The 18,702-nt window shown below is 35.9% G+C and overlaps 1 protein-coding gene across 1 annotated transcript in view; it reads right to left on the bottom strand.

Moving 5' to 3' along the window:
- The window catches only part of SLC4A7 (solute carrier family 4 member 7), a 93,747-nt gene that overhangs the window by 43,201 nt on the left and 31,844 nt on the right, over nt 1–18,702 (bottom strand). Inside the window, exons 2-5 of the mRNA XM_077787040.1 lie at nt 14,872–14,953; nt 3,670–3,813; nt 1,404–1,539; nt 246–406 (exon numbers count right to left, since the gene is read on the bottom strand). Coding sequence (XP_077643166.1) covers nt 246–406; nt 1,404–1,539; nt 3,670–3,813; nt 14,872–14,953 — 523 coding nt within the window. The remainder of the gene's footprint in view (nt 1–245; nt 407–1,403; nt 1,540–3,669; nt 3,814–14,871; nt 14,954–18,702) is intronic.

The following is an 18,702-nucleotide window of genomic DNA, read 5'->3' as shown; positions in this document are numbered from 1 at the left end:
TAAAGGCAAGTTCTGGGCCTCATCCTAAAGTACATACTATGGAGCTCCTACTCATCCAGCGTCATGTTTTGTGAGTGATGTTTGTAGAAGCAGCTACTCTCAACCAGCTCAAGAAAAGTGCTGCAAGCATGCACATACCTGTTTCTTCAACACAGTATTTTCAAGAACATAGACATCACCAAGACCACCTCAAGTTATAGATCAAATTTTAGGAAAAAAGTATTTTTAAAAATTTTTGCTGCAACCTGCTATCTCATCAAGTGTGTTTGCTCTCATGTCCAACATGACCGTCCCATTAAGAATAAAGCTCCGCAGTTCAAAGAGACTGTGCAGAGACAGAGTTGCTACATAAGGCTTGCTCCATCGATCACCGCCATCTTCAACATCCTCTTCAAACTTCAGCCACCTGAAATGCATTCACATGTACACGTTTATATTTCTCCTGGAAAGAAAATTTGGCAAACAATCCCACTCTTCCATGTGGCTTAGGCATGACATAAAACAGAAAATCCCATTAAATCATACCAGCTTTCATTTTCTCAGACAGCCCAATTATTAAATAACCACACTCAACTGGTTTAGTTTTTGCCCATTTTGTTTCTTTTGGCTTGATCTATCTATTCACATGTTCTTGTGAAGAATATGGCTCTCTGCCTTATTACCTGACTTGCATATTGATTTCATTAGTATTTTAGGATTAGAAAGCTGTCTGAAACATACCATACAGCATGCTCAAGTCTCCTAAGGCTGCTAAGTCAGACTTTTTTAAGAACTAGGCAATATTAACATGTGAAATTGTAAACTGGATTCCCACTCACAGGCATTATGCAAATTGAATTTCTACAAAATTTAACATGGAACAAGGTGGCTGGAAGTACTGAATGCAGAAGAATTCATCACAATGCACAAGTAGAAGGAAGCTAGTACACTAGTATGGGTCAAAACCAATCATGGCATCCTGTAATGGTCAGGCACACGATTTGCCAAAAACTAATCAAATACTACCCCAGAAAAAACATAATACCCAATTTTCCTTATGTCTGAGAAAAAAATGATACTAATATATTGGCAATAACATACCAAAGAGGTTTCTGAGATTGAAAATACCACACTCCATGGATGAACACCCATATTTATAACTTGGTATACTGCTACCTTTGAAAATGTTCAGTATGATCAGTTCTAGGGAAGAGAACACAGCACCAGAAAGACTGAGGGTCTCTTGAAAACAATGTTGATTTTTTCAGAGTTTGACAAGAAGAACTACAGTTTTGGGTTGCTGTGCAAGAACTGAGTAAACAACTCCTACGGATAGTGAGGACTCATAAGTCAAACCTGGTTTGCAATTCTTCGAAATAAAATTACTATAAGATATACCTTGAAACCACCTACTCCAAACATACCTAGCAGTTTCTCTCCATTCATATTCTTCTCCATCCCTGAAGCAAAGTTCATCCATCTCAGTGAAGAGATCATGAGGAATGTGTTCATCATCATCTTCAGTACCCAAGATAAACTGCACTCGTTGGGATGGTGTGTCTTGAAGAAAAGGAGAAACTAAATAATTAGAAGAATTCATACTTTTAGGAAATAAGAAACATTACCTAACAATAAAATCTCCTGCCCTCAGCTAGAAATATGCAGTACAACATCCTCTTTAAGAGGGAAGAGGAACAAATGAAACATATACATGTCTTTAAAAGAAGGCTCTCTGAAAACTTTGCACTGTTTCTGAAAACAAAACATCTGGAAATCCATGTTTATGAAAATTAACCAACTGTTCTTGGCTCTTCTATAGATTGCTAATATGAAAGTTAACATCAAGATTATATTTGGTTTAAAAAAAAATAGAATATACCAAACCTTATTTTCATTTTGAGAACAAAATAATTAATACCATCATGACACAAGACACTAAAGAAGATAAAGTTAAAACAAAACAGGCTGATGGAAACAGATCAGCTGCCCAAGCCACAGTTCAAGACAGTCATCAGTGAGTAGTTAGGCACTGACTGTTAGAGCAGCAGATTTTTCTATGGTCTGCTGCTATTTATGTAGGATTAAATTTTTCATTGCATGGTTGGAGCAGTATGTATAAATTAGCATAGGAAAGTAGAAAACTATGTAGCTGAAGTGTTCAGAAACTATTTTAACTTCTCATAGTATAGTGCCTAGTGGAAAGGGCTCAGTAACTTGCTAAAACTAAAATATCCTTATTGATCAAGTAAGTACTGGATTTCAATTAATATGAGTCAAACTTTTAAAAAAACCACCAATTAAACCACATAATTTTAGAGATGCTTTTAATATTTATACAAAGATTCAAGTGAATTCTCATATTACAAAGGTACAATAAATGTACTAATTGCAATATTATCTCAGGGAAGGTCAGAGATAGAAAATCCAGGTACACCTGAATTTTAATTTTTTTTTAAATTTTCTCAAGTTTTAAAGATCTTAACTTTGTTCACTGAAACATCACTCTGACAGTTGTTAGATATGAATATACAACTGTAGGCTTCTACTGTAGAAGGAAGATGGCCTTTTAGATTTAAACATAAGATCTGCATTACTAAAAAAGTTCATTCTAAATTAAGTTTTATTTTAGCATTTCTGTTCTGTTATATACCACCATCTAGTAGCATCATTCTGAAATGTGCTCTTGAATGCAAATAACATTCATTATTAGTTAAGGTCTATAGCAGATTGTTTCCATCCCAAAACCAACACACACCAAAATCCTACCAATCTCTGTGCATATAGTATACAGAACCAACTGGAACAGAGAAGTGAATTTCTGTCAATTTAATATCACTTGTTTCTTCAAAAGCTGTACAGCAAGATTCTACAAACATGATGGCCATCAAAATAATTTCGGAGGGGAGGCCTTGAAGATGGTTGAAACCAAGATTTGTCAGAGCATTTCCGTTTGAAAACTTCTTTGTTTCAGGTACTGGCCCCACTGCTAGTCATTGAAAGGTAACAGTATGGTGTCCACACTTAAATTCAAACACTGCACCATAATCTGCTCATTCATGGCAATTTAGGAATTAAAGTGGACTTAGGGTCTTGAAGAAAAACTTAAGTATACTGCCAAATAATTTCATTTCAGAGAATGATATGACAAAATTGTCCTCCCTTCAGGATAATAGCTGGGGGGGGAGGGGGTCGGGGGGGGGGCACAGTTTCTGATCAAAACCAAAAACTTATGAGGCAGTGCGATTCCTTTACTAACAGACAGCAAGAAGGCTGAAGTAAATATTTAAATAAAATAAGATCATTCATCAAATTACCATGGCAAATGCTGCTTTTCACAGCTACATGCTTAGTTTCAAAAATCAGAGGAACAAGCATACACGACTACACAATCTGAAAAAAGGTGTCTAATTTAAATAACACAAATTTTCATGCTACAGGAGAGCATTACAAAGCTCTAGTCTAACCTATTCAGTGCAGGCTGCTGAACATTCATGCAGACAGCTGGACCCAGTCCAACAGCTTCTGACTTAGATAAAACACAACCACAAAATCCTTGTCTGACTGTACACAAAAAGGCATTAATTACAGCAAGAATAAAAGAAATAGCACAAAACAAACAGCATTTAAGCACAGAGTAACTACTACAACTTTGTTTTCAGGAGACATAAAAAACACACACAAACTTCTTACCGTATGATGGAGACTCTCTGCCATCCTCTCTATCAGTTTCTTTGTCTTTTTTTCTTCTGTGGTGCTTGTGCCCACGATGTCTATGCCGTCGACGACCTGGCTTGCCAAGTGGGACGTGAACTCCAATATACACAGCTCTGTGGCCTTTTCAAGGAAGTTTAAAAGGACACACGTAAACAAAAACATTATCTACTGCCCAAATTTAGTATCTAAAGACAACGGGTTAAAGCAACAGCAATCCAAAAGCACTTGACAAAACTACCTTTAGTGAACTAACATAACCATTTCCTTTCTGTCCTTCCAGGGTGTCAAGGAACTAGTGCTAGACTCATTTCTCTGATAAATTAGGTCAATTCTTATTTAGTTTAAAAATTCAGTTGTGAAACAAATAATACAGAAGTACAAGCTTGACCTGTAACACTGAAAGAAGCTACTTTATAAACACAAGGCCAAGGCAGAGAAATTACATTTTAGTCCTTTTTTTTTTTTTTTTTTTTGTAGGGATTCATATCAGGACAGTTTTAAGAATGACAAAATAATCTCCTGGTTCAGCTTATTAACTTTATCAAGAAATTACCCTTCCTTTAGAATCTGCAAGTAGTTCTCTGTCATTGAAAGAGCTGCCACTATTTTCTCAAGTAGCACATAACACCTTAAGGTGAAACTGATGTTCAATTATACCATTAACTTAGTACTAGGAACATAAAAGGAACTTCTATTCTGAAATACATGTCAACACTTCAAATAACTTACAGAGATGCTGGGGTGGGCTTTTTTCCTATTCTAGAACATTTTAATAAATTTAGAAGCACATCCTCAAATTAATGCATACTGCTCTTTAAGACATCTACTTTCAACATCTTGCTTTTCCTTTGACCTTTGACATCAAGACAATACTAACATCAACATCTTGGCAAAAGATATCAATCAAGTGACTGTTATGAACATATTACTACCATGTCTCCTGTAATGGAGATAGCATATACAATAGGCTTTTCATTGCTATTTAAACAAACAATCGCAGGAAGAGGCAAATTAACTATAACACTAAATACTCTGTTTCATGGTGTTGAAGAGTTATTATAGAAGACTGACATTAACCAAAGGAAAAGGAAGTGGTCTTCCAGCTCTTACACAGATGCAAATTCAGCAAATTTACGTTATGCAGGCAAGCCCTAGAAATTGTGACTACACATACACGCACAAATATAAGGGTGTGCCTAGCACACGAAGATGTTGAAGATTCCTGGTGATTATAGAGCTTTAAAGAAACAAAAAGTGGTAAGATGTCAAGCTTATTTCCCAAAACAAGAATCCCTAAGTGCAAAAAGATATGGCTTTATAGAAGTTTTGTGTATTCTAACAGTGCTACTGACTAAAAATACATGCAAAAATCATTATTAACACAAGTGTTCAACATTTAATTAATTTGGTCAAAGATTTCTTTTCACGTAACAGGATCCAATTCTTGACACACTTCCAACACTAGTTTAATTAAAGTTGACTGACTGGCACTATGACCATATCTGAAAATAAACATATTAAAAGCTATTTGTTTCCATGTAAGAGTGGAAAAGAGATTAATTTCTTGAAGCACTCATCAGTCCTATTTATAGAGAGAGACTTGTCTTTTGTGAGTTTCTTCCAACAATACCCAGTTCTTGCCCGTCAGCCTGACCTCTGCCCTCCATAACTGCTATGCACAATGCAATTCCCAGAGAAATTAATGCCAATATGATACCTATAAATCACTGTACTTGGTATATAATGTGATCAGGGGGCATCATTAACAATGGTCATGTTGCTGATGGCTATCATAATACATTAATCTTATGCATAGGGAACGCAAAAGTAGGAGGTTCAAAAATAACTCCATTACTCACCACATTCCACTCAAAGCTGCAACTGAGTGAGACACCACTCACTGCAAGTGCTGTTACTATGCCTGTTAGGATTTCTGTTTTATTTTATATATTCAATTAGCAGGCATCAAACTCTAGTTTATATATACACTTGAACAGTTATATTTGTTGCCAAAGTGCTGGATTTTTTTGCAGGAACTGTTTCTTCCTAAGAGAAACTATCACACTTATAGTAATAGAGTTAATAAGTTAATAAGACTGTTTTAAGCAAGTGTTTTGATACTGCAGTAAAAAAAAAAAACAAAACACAACCAAAAAAACAACCTTGAAGGAATCTGAAACTGTTCAGGATTTTACTCCCTGAGAAATAAGGACTTTCACATTGTGGTCCCTTGCTGTTCGCACAAATAAGAGACAAAAATCCTCACAAATTTTCCAAGTATCTCCATTTTAATAATATACCTTTCTAGTGCAAAAACTGGCATTTGTAATAGTGTGACCGTTTCCATAGTCAAAGATCATGTTTGCTGCATGGAGGAGGAAATGATGAGTCTTTACTTTTACCTAATTGTACTGTGACAGAACATTTTTTTTTGTCCCAGTAGAAAAGGGAGAGCAGATATGCTGCAAAGACACAGGTAAAAGCTACAGAAAACTGATCTGAAATAAGCAACGAAGACTTTTTAAACAAACTGTCTACATCAAATGGCTTTTACTATCACAGAACCACAGAATCGTGTCCAGGTGCCTCATAGATGCCTCAAGCACACCCTACCAAGTTAGTAGCCCAGATGGTCAGTCCACAATCTACAACATTTGATATTGCTGTTCCACTCCAAAATGAAGATTTAAAGGAAGCACCTTCTTGCTACCCAAACAAATGAGGGTCTCACAGAGACAGGAACTAGTCTAGCCATGGGTTACTATCCTGCCCTTCAGCCCACACTGCCCAGAAGCCACTACTGTGAGACTATTTCCTCACGTAGACACTGTCTTGCAGGCAAATGTAAGCCAAGAATACCTTCCCCAGAACACTTCTGTGTATGCAAAGTGTTCAGACATCTGCAATGGTATTTTAGGGCTAATATGAAATGTCAATAAGTAAATGATTTTCAGCATTTATAAAGTAAAATAAATCACAATCCAATGCAATTCCATCAGAATAAGTTTAAGAAAAACCCAATGTTGACAAAATGTCTCTGAAATGTTTTTCAGAGCAAGTAGTGAGGGTGGCAGTACAATAGACTAACCAAAAAAATTCACCTACAGCAAACAGAAGCTTATGAGTGCACTGACTGTTCCTTAGGAAAAGGGGCCTTCATTCTGATATCTTAGTCATAAAGACATTTCAACTACTGTCTAGAAAATCTGAAACTACTGCTGATGAGTATACTGTCACAATTACCCAAAACCATGTTACAGACACACTCAACGCCAAAAGTGAGCCAAAATTACGTAACAAAAAATTGGATAAGCTTAACTTTGATTCTAACTCAACAAAGCAAAGCATTGTGAAGCCTTCTAAAAATATGGTAACTGCACTGCGTAGGTCTGCATTTCCTTAAGTTTCATTATTCAGATCAGATTAATAATGTTTGCAGATAGACAGATAAAGATTTACTTCTTAAAATAACTTACAAGGAAAAGCAAAATGAAACATGACCATGGACATTTTTTTTTCTCCTTCATTCCCAGTGAATTGGGTGAAACAAGTTATGATACTTTTCAGAAAATTTTTGTACAAAGCAGACCTTCAAGAAAGGCAATTAATATAAAATTAATACATCATCAGTGAAAGCAATGGAAAGAAATTTAACTCTAAAAAGGCTGTGATTCAAGCATTGTGTGTTATTTTTACAAGGGACACAAAATTTACTTGAATGTTGTGTTTAGAAGTTCAAAAGATACTTTATGTGACCTTCAAAGCTTTATTCACGTAAATGTCCGTAGCACAGTACCACTTTCAAACAAAGCTTCTTACAGAATTACTATAAACCAATAATCAATAGAATTAGTAGACTGCCCAATACTAAATTTAGTAATATAAAGCTCAAGAGATGATTGCTCATTTTAATCCAACATGACTTTATCCAAGCTTAGCTGCTCAAATCCACTGAGAGTATTTACTACTTAAGGCCTTTATCAACATGAAACAAACTTAAGTGTTAGGATCTTGAAACGTGTTTCCATCACATGGTTGCTCTCCAATCACATGGTTGGTCTCACTCCAAAAGCCAGTTTAGGCAAAGTTCTAACATTTACAGAAAAGAAAATGCTCTACATTTCCTGATTTCTCCCCACAGCTCCTATGAAAATGGTAGTACAAGATTTCTGATGTCTGAGTGAGATTAACAAAAATGCCTTGATGTCACTAAGCCTTCTCTTTTCACACAGAACCTTCTTCTTTTTCTTTAAAGCTTCATAGAAAGGACATTGTTCTCCATCTTAACAAGGAAAAGCAAAGGAAATCAAGTTTGTATCTATGTGGATTCTCAAACCCTGTTACTTAGAAATTTGAACTAATAGCAATCATATATTAATGATGCATGTAAGGACCATCTGGAGGTGAGCTACCTGGTCCAACCTTGCTCAAAGTACAGCCAACTTCAAAGCTGAAGCCACGGTTTTGATCAGTTTAATTAGGATGACACCCATCCTTCTATAATTTTAAGGATATATATTCTACAGCCTATTTAGGCAACCTATACCAACCTACAGCAATATTACCTGAAAAAAAAAATCCTAACATCCTAAATCCAACTATCACTTCCAATATAGCATGTTATATTATCCCCCTCATCCTTTCAACAATGTACCAGTGTGACCCCATCTTCCCAATAAGCTCTCGAGTCTGCTGAAGAGTAAAACTTTGTGACAAAAATTACTGGTTTTTTTCTGAAAATCTTCAAATAATAATATGAAGATGGCTAATTGATTTTATACAGAAGTCTTTTTTAATCAAATAATGTCATAATCTATCTCGTTCTAGCACGGAGTATTCCAGTATGAAAAAAACAGAATATATGCAAGAGAGATCCTATAATCCATTTCTTAAGATTAAAAAACATGGAAGAAATCCAGCTGTTTGATGTCTTAACTCACTTCTCCAAATGCATTACCCTAGTAGGAAAGATCTGGAACACAGATACTCATTCCTTGGTATTAATTTCCCTTACATCACAGAGAGTACTTGTATGCACAAAAATAAGTTCAATGCAATCTACAAGTACAAGCACAACTTCTTGTGACCTTTTCTGTCACAATACTGTTCTGAAGGTAGAAGCACAAAAATGGGAAAAAGTAGGTGGATGGAAGAAGTAAGAGTGAGAACAAATGTGTCTTTTCTTGCTCTTAAAAATTTCAGAGCCCATAGGACTTCTCCAAATATTCTTTGTTTTGGTAAAACTTAAGGAACAAGAACAATGCCTCTACACACACACATCCCCTTGTTTATTTATAATGAAAAATCACTCAAGTCAGTAATTCACAAAAAATACTTCTGCTATGCTAATTTTCTAATTAAAAATAATGCTCTATTTCTGAAGGATACAACTAAATGCACAAATTAGTATTGATAGTGAAATTCCTGATGTAAGAAACTAAATGTTTCAGAACAAACAGCATTTTTCACTTATTTTATAAACTTCTCATGCACATTCCCAAGGAAGAGTCAAATAATTTTCTACAGAATTAATGTATCAAAATTGAATATAAAATTTAACATAATCTTGGTTTTCCACACATCAACTGACTACTAAGAAGTCCTTTACTTACCAAGAATTCTTCTTGTTAAAGGAACTACTTAACTAAAGCTATCTCTTGCTCTCAGAATTAAACATTTGAGGTAAAATTTGCTAACCGAACCTGTAGAAAGAAGTAAAGAAAATTCTTTCATAGGATAGCTGCATGCCATGACTGAAACACAAAAGTTCTCCCAAGTACAGTGTATTTTAGAATCCAGTACACAACCTGGGCTGTACTCTGAAATCTCCTGCTGCTCCTAGCAATTAGGCCTATCTAAGAATATGCCCTTTACACTTGAACTGCTAAAACTGAGAAACACAATCCCAAACCATGGTTAGTACAGCACCATAAAGCGTCCAGGAAGATTGTTTTCTCACTATGTGACAACGATTGGCATATTATACCGACAGAAACAGTAAATGCCAGATTTCTCATTATATACAGAAGTGATTTTTTTCTGACTTAAAATCAAATTAGTTCATAGGGGCAATCATAGAGAAACTGAGTACTTCTATTAGACACAATCAACAATATTCAGGAAGGCATTATCAGCAACTATATTAGACATGCAGGTAGAAACAGTAGTAGGAAAAGCTTAGTGCTGGGTGGCAGTGCCACACAGGGATTCTGGCACAGATCTCCACCTGTAGCACACTGCCAGCACCCATCTCCGTTGCCAGGGAAAGGAGCCAGCCCTTGGTAGGGGTGGGAGGGAGGACAAGCTATCCTTGCACTGCACAGCCAAGCCAGACCAGAGCTGGGCTCCACACTTTATCTAAGCTGAGGGTCCTTGGGCCAGCATATCTCTGCAGCAGAGCTCAGGAAAAAGGATACACATACAAGGTAATTTCAAAGAGTTGTTTCTGTTGGAGAAGAGAAAACCTAGAAATAAGCAATTCAAGTGGAAGTCCCATTAACATTCAAGACTAGCCCTTTGTCCACTAAACACAACATAAAACCACAGAATGTTTTGGGTTGCAATGGATCTTAAAGATCACCAGTTCCCATCCCCCCGGTAAAGTCATGAGGCTTACACATTCTAACACTGTTCTTGTAAAATATTTCATAAGAAACTTCTGAAATGAAAATTTTCTGACTCCATCAATGGGTCACAAATACATTCTCATAACAAATTTGATCACACCCCTCTTTTGTATAAGTGCTTAAATTTATTGGTTTGCCAAATCCATCTATTGATATTTACAGAAGGAATTGTGCTTCACAGAAGCATTCCTGAGAAAAAGTCAAACTCTCTCCTTTTTTATTTATTTTATAAATTAAATAAAAGGTAAACTTAAAAGTTTGAACTGCTATGAAACACTAGCTTTCAGTAAACTGTAAACAGAGAAATCATCCATTCAGAAATAGTTCTAATATCCAACAAAACACAAGTTTAGTCAATTTTTAGAACAACTTATTTTTAAGGGAATTAAAAAAGGTAAAGGTTATGGAAAGTCATCAAGAAGTAATAGGTTGCAGAATAAAGGAGTCTGTTCTGCCACATCTAAAAAATTTGATATTTGAATGATCGGGGACTACCGAGTTAACTGCAAGTTTTGCTTTGTGCTGTTTGGTAGAACTTCAGGTTTATGACCATATTATTTAAATAATAATTTTATGTGTGTTTCAGATGATAAAACTATTATAGTTTGCAGTTAGCTGTCTTTTTATAAAATTTCTGGTGCAGTCAGAACAAAAACATTACATATTGTTCTCTTAAATAAAAGAAGTATGTGGAAAAAATCATTAGGACACAGTTTATGTCAAACACTTTTAAAAAGCTTCAAATTGTGAAACACTTGTACAGCAAGTCTCCTACTTAGATACACAATATTCACCTAAGGGGAGAAAAAATACAGGATTATTTGATTACTTGTCCTTGTCAACTAAGATTAAGCAAAAACCACAGTTCTTTTCTAAAATTAAGGCTCATCAAGGTATAAGAGCTAATAGGGTCACTTAAAATGTAAACATTAGTTACACCTGCCACAGGATAATGTGAGAGTAGATAGCTATTAAACCACTTTAATTCTTGAAAGCTGATGCTTGGATTTATGTCACAGAAAACTAGTCTACCAAGACACACATTCCTGACCTCAAGATTGTTTCTGGAACAAAACCCCTGTTATGTGTAAACTGCTTATCTTTGTTATGCCTGCTAGAGTAACAGAATGTATCCCTTTTCCCTTACACTGTATGCAGCAAGTGTACCCTCAAATCAAGGTTGAAAAGTAGCTACACATTTTAAAAGATGAAAGCATGTAGTATCAAGCCAGTCCAAGTCAAGTTTTCCATAAACATCATTTAACAGAAAATACCTTTTACAAGATCACATTAAATACCTCTGCCATCAATATTATTGCCTTATTCCAAATCTTGCATTATTTTGTTATTACTCTCATTCACTGCAGCTCAAAGAACCTGGCATCAGGTTAAGAACATCAGGTGCTCTTAAAAAAGGTTATTTTAAGATGTTATTCCCTTTCCTAGCTCTTCTGTAAACTGACATTTGTTAATTCAAAATAAGGCCTTACAGCTTCAGTAAAGTGCAGTACCTTTATTTAGTACACACACAGTCTGGCCACAATTGCAGTTTACCATCTCTAACCATTCCTCTTTTATGGGAAGAGTGTTACAAAACAAGCAGCCTGTGCCTAACCTTCCTAACCTAAACACTGTCAATCCAGACAGGTACCACACTCTGTCAGCCACCATAAATAGAATGAAGAGCTTGAGAAGCTCCAAGACCAAAATCTATTTTCCCCTTCAGCATTTGTTTCTCTTTCCATTAATATTTCATCACAAAATTTCCAGAACATACAACACCAAGAAACTGACAACACCAAGATATCTTCCCTATTACACCAAGACATCTTCCCTATTACTAAAGTGAGCAAAATTAAGAGCAAAATTATGCCTTCTACTGTATCAAACATATCAACATTTGTTTGTACATACTTTAAATAGGTTAAGTATCACCTTTCCATGTGGGCTTTAAAAAGTGTGGTGCTTCACACCAGAGCTGAACTCAATTCACTGCTTTCTAACTCTCCTTCAAAGTACATCAATACAGACTTTTGGTGAAGGTTCAAAATTCCTAGTACTCCTTTTCAAGTCACCAGAAACACATACTAAAAGACCAGACTGAGATAGTTTAAAGTCCTAAAACACTTCCAATACCTAATGCTTTAGCACAGGACTTCCCAAGCCTACAAGAAAATATTAATGTCAGAAATAAAAAATAATGCCAGTTGGAATTGCTTTACTGCTTGCAGCCAATAATCTCAATTCTCCCCTTGTAGGATTTTAATACCAGAATTAGAAACAAAACCTAAAAATTCCACATACCTACTTTCATCATAATACTTACAAATAATGAGCTCTTAAACAGAGCTGTAAGTTCACATAAATTTATCCTCTAGAACATCCCGAGTTTGAAGAATCTCTGAGAAGGCAACTATATGAGTTGAACAATCACACTTACATACCTTTTTTCATAAAGGAAATAAAAAACGTTTTGTTCTTACTTTGGAACAGTTTTCACTTTGATCAAAGTCAAATGATATGGCATCCCTCCCTTGCTCCATTATATCAATAAAAAAATTCTTACAAACATACAAGATACTAAAAAATACACGTGAACACCAATTCCTATTTATGTGAGAAAATGTGTACCTATATACAGCTTCACATATGTGAAGTATATTATATAAGTAGTATTATCACATATGTGATAATACTACTGGAAAACATTCCTTTTTTTTTTTTTTTTTTGGTCAGACACTTCTTATTAGTTGTATGTTAAACCTCTGTACAGCCAGCCCCCTCTTGCATTGAGATACAAACACTGGGCCACTCCAAAATGAGTGAAGGAGTGAAAGAAAAGATAAGGTGCATGGCTAAGAACAACATGAGGACAGTAAGATCTCAACTCCTCCTTTCAAAAACGCTTATGTTGACTCAAATGTTCATTAGACAGCAGTCTACATTTCACCTTAATTTACTCTTCAGCTATAGGTAAGAAAGGGGTATTTTCCAGAGCAGTCATCCAAGTGCTTAAATTGCCTCACGCAGTCTAAGCCCCCCTGCCTTCACACCTAGTATCTTGATTAACTGCAGCACTGTAGGAGCTGAAGCACTTCTACAAGAATGTGCTCTGAAAGGACTGGGGAAGCTATCTGGCTGCACATTCCCATGTCATTCTTTGTGGTCGAGGCATTACAGCTGCTAAGTCTGCTGCCTCAAACACTACTCCAGCTGGATGCCTGCTTCCCCTTAACCCCTGCCTCCTTGCAAAACATACACACACTTTTTATGGGTCATCTCCTGAGAAAAGCAAGAGAAAGAAATTAAGGAGGAGGAGATAGCTGAAATCTCCACTGAAGATTCAACTGCAGAAACAGCCAAGGCAGCTGTTTCCCTGCAGCAGAACCCCATCTAAACCAGCATTGTCACAGCCTCCACTGCTGCATCTGTCAGCCTCACATCCATACTTCCTTCCTCTGCTCAGCTCCAGCACACATCCACCTGTGTGGAATTTTGGGTGCTCAACAACCGAGATCTTGACCATCTTCCTTTGTCAGACTGTTAAACTTTCCAATGGCTAACAAACCTAGTTGGGCTTCTGGTTGGGTCAGGCCAACAGAATGTTAGCACAAGACAGAAAACAGTAATAGAATGAAGAGAACAGATCAAGAGTATGACTGCAACAGCATCACAGCAACCTAAACCAACCTTTCTTAGCCAGAAACTGCTGCCATTATGGTTTTTCAGTGTGCTGAAGCAGTAAGAGCCAGTACAACTCAGTGCATCTACTGCCTTCTCGCATTCTGCAAATGTTAATTAAGCTTCAGAGCATTCCACGTGAAAGGCAAATAATGAAGACCTTAGCACTGGATCTCCCTAATCATTTCCTTGTTCATTAAGTAGCAGCCATGAATCCTAATCCCAAACTAATTTGTTTTCAAGAAAAAAGTCATGTCTTAGATGAAATATCTAATTTCACATTCTGCTACATTAAACTAAATCATTGCTAAACATGGGATCCCAAGTCAAATAATGAAGACTACCATAATGCTTTACTGACAGCAGATGGTGGAACATACAGTTTCCTATGGAACCAGAAGGACAGTTACATCTCTGTTCAGACTCTCACTATCTGAAATGCATGACCACAATCACAAGGATACTTAACTTTCAGAAAAGAAAACAAACATCTCCCTCATGACCCCTGTTTCCTGACTTTTCATTCTGCAGAACGTGACATCATTCATGCTGGAAAATTACTTACCAACAGAAATAATTTTTTCAAACCTAAGTCTAAGAAGCAAGCTTTCCTTGGAAAGCTTTTTTCTTTTTTTTTTTTTTTTTTTTTTTTATTTTTTTTTTTATTTTTTTTACGAGAGACTAGAACAGTGTATATTTACCAACATGCACAGAGACAAAACAGGGCAGGTCACCTCTGCCTTTCACCAGTTTTACTCCCAGAATTTCATGATAGCCATAAAATTTTGATTCCTTTTAGCAAAGAAAATTAATCTTTTCTCCCTAGGCAAAAAATGCATGTGAAGCAAACACAAAACCACCACAAACTTACTCTCTAGTTCTTCTTTCTCAAAATTTGTATTGATAGTAGAGCTGATTTTGCCCATATCCACAACAGCTTCTTCATCATGACCCTAAAGAAACAAGACACAAGTTTAAGTTACAACTAAATAGAACTACTTTTTTCCTAAATTCCTAAATATGTTCTGAAATAGTACGTCGTCACTGAAAACTTACCCATCCAATTTTTCAAAAAAACATTACCCTGCATTGAAGGAAAAGGGAGTAAATCAACAGCCAGGCTAAATATCATAAAATTTCCTTCTGCAATGCTCTTGGATTTCATTGTATCAACACTTTGATAAAAAAGTGTTATACAATAGTGCAGTATTCTTTTAGCTTTTTATTCAACAGCAATCAATCTACTTCAATAAAATAACTAGTAAATTTATAAAAATATATAGAATTTAATATTGAGAGATCTCTAGCTCTTCTCTTTAGGGGGCAATTTCTATGCGAGAATTTTCACCACAAATAAGAAGCTTTTTTAAACAAAGGGGTAGCAAAAAGGTTAGGTTATCCAACCTAAGGTCTTTCCTAGACCAACAGCTCTGGAATTATCAAAATAACTGCTTCATTCAGGTTTCAGCAGCCAGCTTGTTAACCGAATTCACTTTTTTTTTACCCACAAAATTAAAAAGCAGCAGTTTACAGCAGACCTTTTCAGCTTCCATTACTACTGAAATCACACCACTCATAATGTGCAATATTTGAAATAGATATAGGCTTATCTCTGAACACATCCTCTAATCATAGCACATCACTAAAGCAGACCTTAAAACTGCCTTTTGTTCAGTCTTGACAAAAATGAAGCAACTGAGTAGTAGAAATCTCAAGTCCATCTCAGACTTAACATCAAAACAACATTAAAGTTGCCTTTCTCAACGTAATGCCTTTGCATTCCTTAAGAATAAAGTCCACTTTTCATAGCTGACAATTTACAGCCTCCTGATAGAGCTCCAAAAGAATAACTGCCTAAGGGCAGTTTCACATCCAAATATAAGGGCAAGGCTAAATGCTAAAGATTGCTGTCCCTGATCTTTCTGCTCCCTTGGGCACACACTTTTTTCCTTAAGTCAGACCTAACCATCATGAAATCAGATAAAAAGCACTTTAGAAACAGTATGGTTTCTCTGCTGTTTGTTTGGGGGTTTCTTTAGCTTTTTTATAACAACTTGATTCATTTCCCATTGGATCAGCTCACCAAAGTGACTTCTCTTGTGGCCATAGACAGCCAGATCCACCACAAGTTTATCTGTTTGATCACAGCTTTTAGCAGCATATACAATGCTTTGATGCATTTACATCAATCCACAGAGGATCTGTGATAATGGGTTCATGAGGGAAAAACAGAAGCCTAAAACAGGAGTCTTACAGGAACTGAGAACCCTAACAGTGTTGACATCCACCTAAACTTTGGTCTTAGAATTATGCAATTGCTTTATATATAGAACAAGTTTGTCACCTCACAGGAAAAGTGGCCGGGATGAAAAACAACATACCTGTGTGTAACAGGTACCAAGCTAAAACACCCTGTATTAACTCCCACTTACAAAAAAAATTTTTTTGAACACAGAACTCCTTGATCTTAACAAAAAATATCTTTATTATAGTATATGATGTGCATATACACAAAAAAAGTTAAGTAATTAACTACTGAGGAAAGAAGATTAAAGAATACAAAGATGACAAGCACCATATGCTGGGAAAAAATTCTAATGAGGTTCAAAAAAAGGTTAGATGTAGCTAGGCCACAAAAAACTAAAAGCAGCTCTGGCACAAGAGGAAAGAGTCGCGTGTGGCAGAATAAATCTCTGAAAACTAAATACAAGTCAGTTCTGAGCTGTGTCCCTGAAAATAGGATTTTCAAGAAAGGCATTACACAGTAACCTAATTTTGTCACTACTGCTGCATTGTAGTGACAGTAGAATTTTGCAAAGAGGTTAGAAAAATCAGAACTCTCTTCCCTCCACAGAGTTACAATTTTAAAAATTGAGGCAATGTCTGTTGGGCAAGACTGTAAACATTTCCAAGGACCTGTTAATAAAAAAGTGGTAGAAATTTTTCAAGTGTCATGGTAATAAGATGGGAAGGGAGTATGGGGGGAAATAGTATATTCCTGTCTCCTACACACCAAAATTGAGCATACTGTTATACACTCCTGCTCACAGAAACAGATACACACAGTATGCATGTTACCATAAAACTCCAAGTAGAGATGGAAGCAGATGGAAGAATTACAAATCCTTTGACCTACCTTGAATGGTTTTTATATCTGAGTAGGAAAAGGAAAAAAAAAATAAAAAAAAAACCAAAAAACCTAGTAATAGGAAAAGTGCTATCAAAACCTGTTATACAATCAGCTTCATGGTTACAGCCACAGACTCCTGAAAAATCCTGTGCCTAAACACACCCATCCCCAGCAGTCCTTTTAGGACACTTGAAATCTTGCCAAACATATAGTTTTTGAGCAACAAAGGAAGAAAGAGTTTTTCTCCAGATGATAGAAATAACCGCATACCAGCAAAAAACTGCATACACACTGAAAAATATACACATAAGGAAAATTTTCATCTCCCAATAACATTTTGAAACTGGATTTGCTGTGTGCCCTATATCACATTATTAATTTTTATCACTCTTCGCTTTAGTAAAAGAGATACTCTGCCAAACTCATACATACAGAAGCAGACTCTGCCAAACTCATACATACAGAAGCAGCCTTCAAAAACCATATCACATGAAAGTAACATGTCTTTTAAGATTAGATTACAGGAAGGCCATGTGTGCCCTTGCAAACCCTTCTGTCACGATCTCAAAGTACTTAACATGTGCAAAGACTCTTCCAAGAATAAGCCATTAACAACCTCAAATATCAGATATGAAGGAAGCATATAATTTACAACCTTTGTTCAGAAAAACACAAAGCATCATTTTAACATATTTGTCTCATGATGCCAAGAGCAAACGCCAGTATGTGATACTGTTGCCTTCGGTCAGGTAAAAAAATCAAAAATACTGAAATACATTATAAAGTAATTCCAAACTACAACCTTTTCCTGGTTAAAAATATAGCCTGTAGGGCATAGATTTCCAGTAATTATAAATGATCTATCATGTCAGTTAAAGACACTGAAGGGAGGGAAAATTTTACAGTTGCCATTTCAGTTTTCGTCTACTTTCTGAACTTTTTACATAAACAGCAGGGTTGTGGAAATTTTGTCAACTTCCCTGTTTTAAGCTTGCTGTTGGAGCTCAAAGCAAATAATCCTGGGCAGTTTATGATTCACTGCATGTGAAACTTTACACAGGACAATCCCACAGATGCCCAAATACAGCTGATATAGACAAGACAAAGTAAAATTCAAGACTAATTTAGAATGTAATTTTTATTTTTAGTCAAAAGACCGAACAATTGAGAAAGGGGGAAAAAACTCAACATAAGCAGCAACCAAGGTGCCCTAGGGAGAGATTAAGCTTTGGTTTGTTGTTTGTTTTTTGTTTTTTTTTTTTTTAAAGGAGAAGGCAATTTATAAAAACAGAACAAATCCAGAGTGTTTCCAAGGAAAAAAAAAATAAGTCTAGCACATTGTATTAAGACACACTAAGTGCACTTTTTCCTAACACCAGATTTCTGGATACTCATAAACATACTGCAGAAACAAACTCCAGTAATACCTTCATAATCAGCTGGAGGTGCCTGGATACACTAGAATCTGTCTTCTCAGCCTTCTACCTCTCCTCAGCATGAAAATGAAATCCCTTTCCAACTGCTATAGATCAGACAAGACTTTCAAATACTCAGTGTTCCAGCAGACTCCCA

The sequence above is a fragment of the Lonchura striata genome, chromosome 1 (genome assembly GCF_046129695.1).
Source record: "Lonchura striata isolate bLonStr1 chromosome 1, bLonStr1.mat, whole genome shotgun sequence".
In the NCBI taxonomy this organism is placed as follows: domain Eukaryota; kingdom Metazoa; phylum Chordata; class Aves; order Passeriformes; family Estrildidae; genus Lonchura; species Lonchura striata.
The sequence above is the reverse complement of the archived record's forward strand: the minus strand, read 5'-3'. Positions and strand labels throughout refer to the sequence as shown.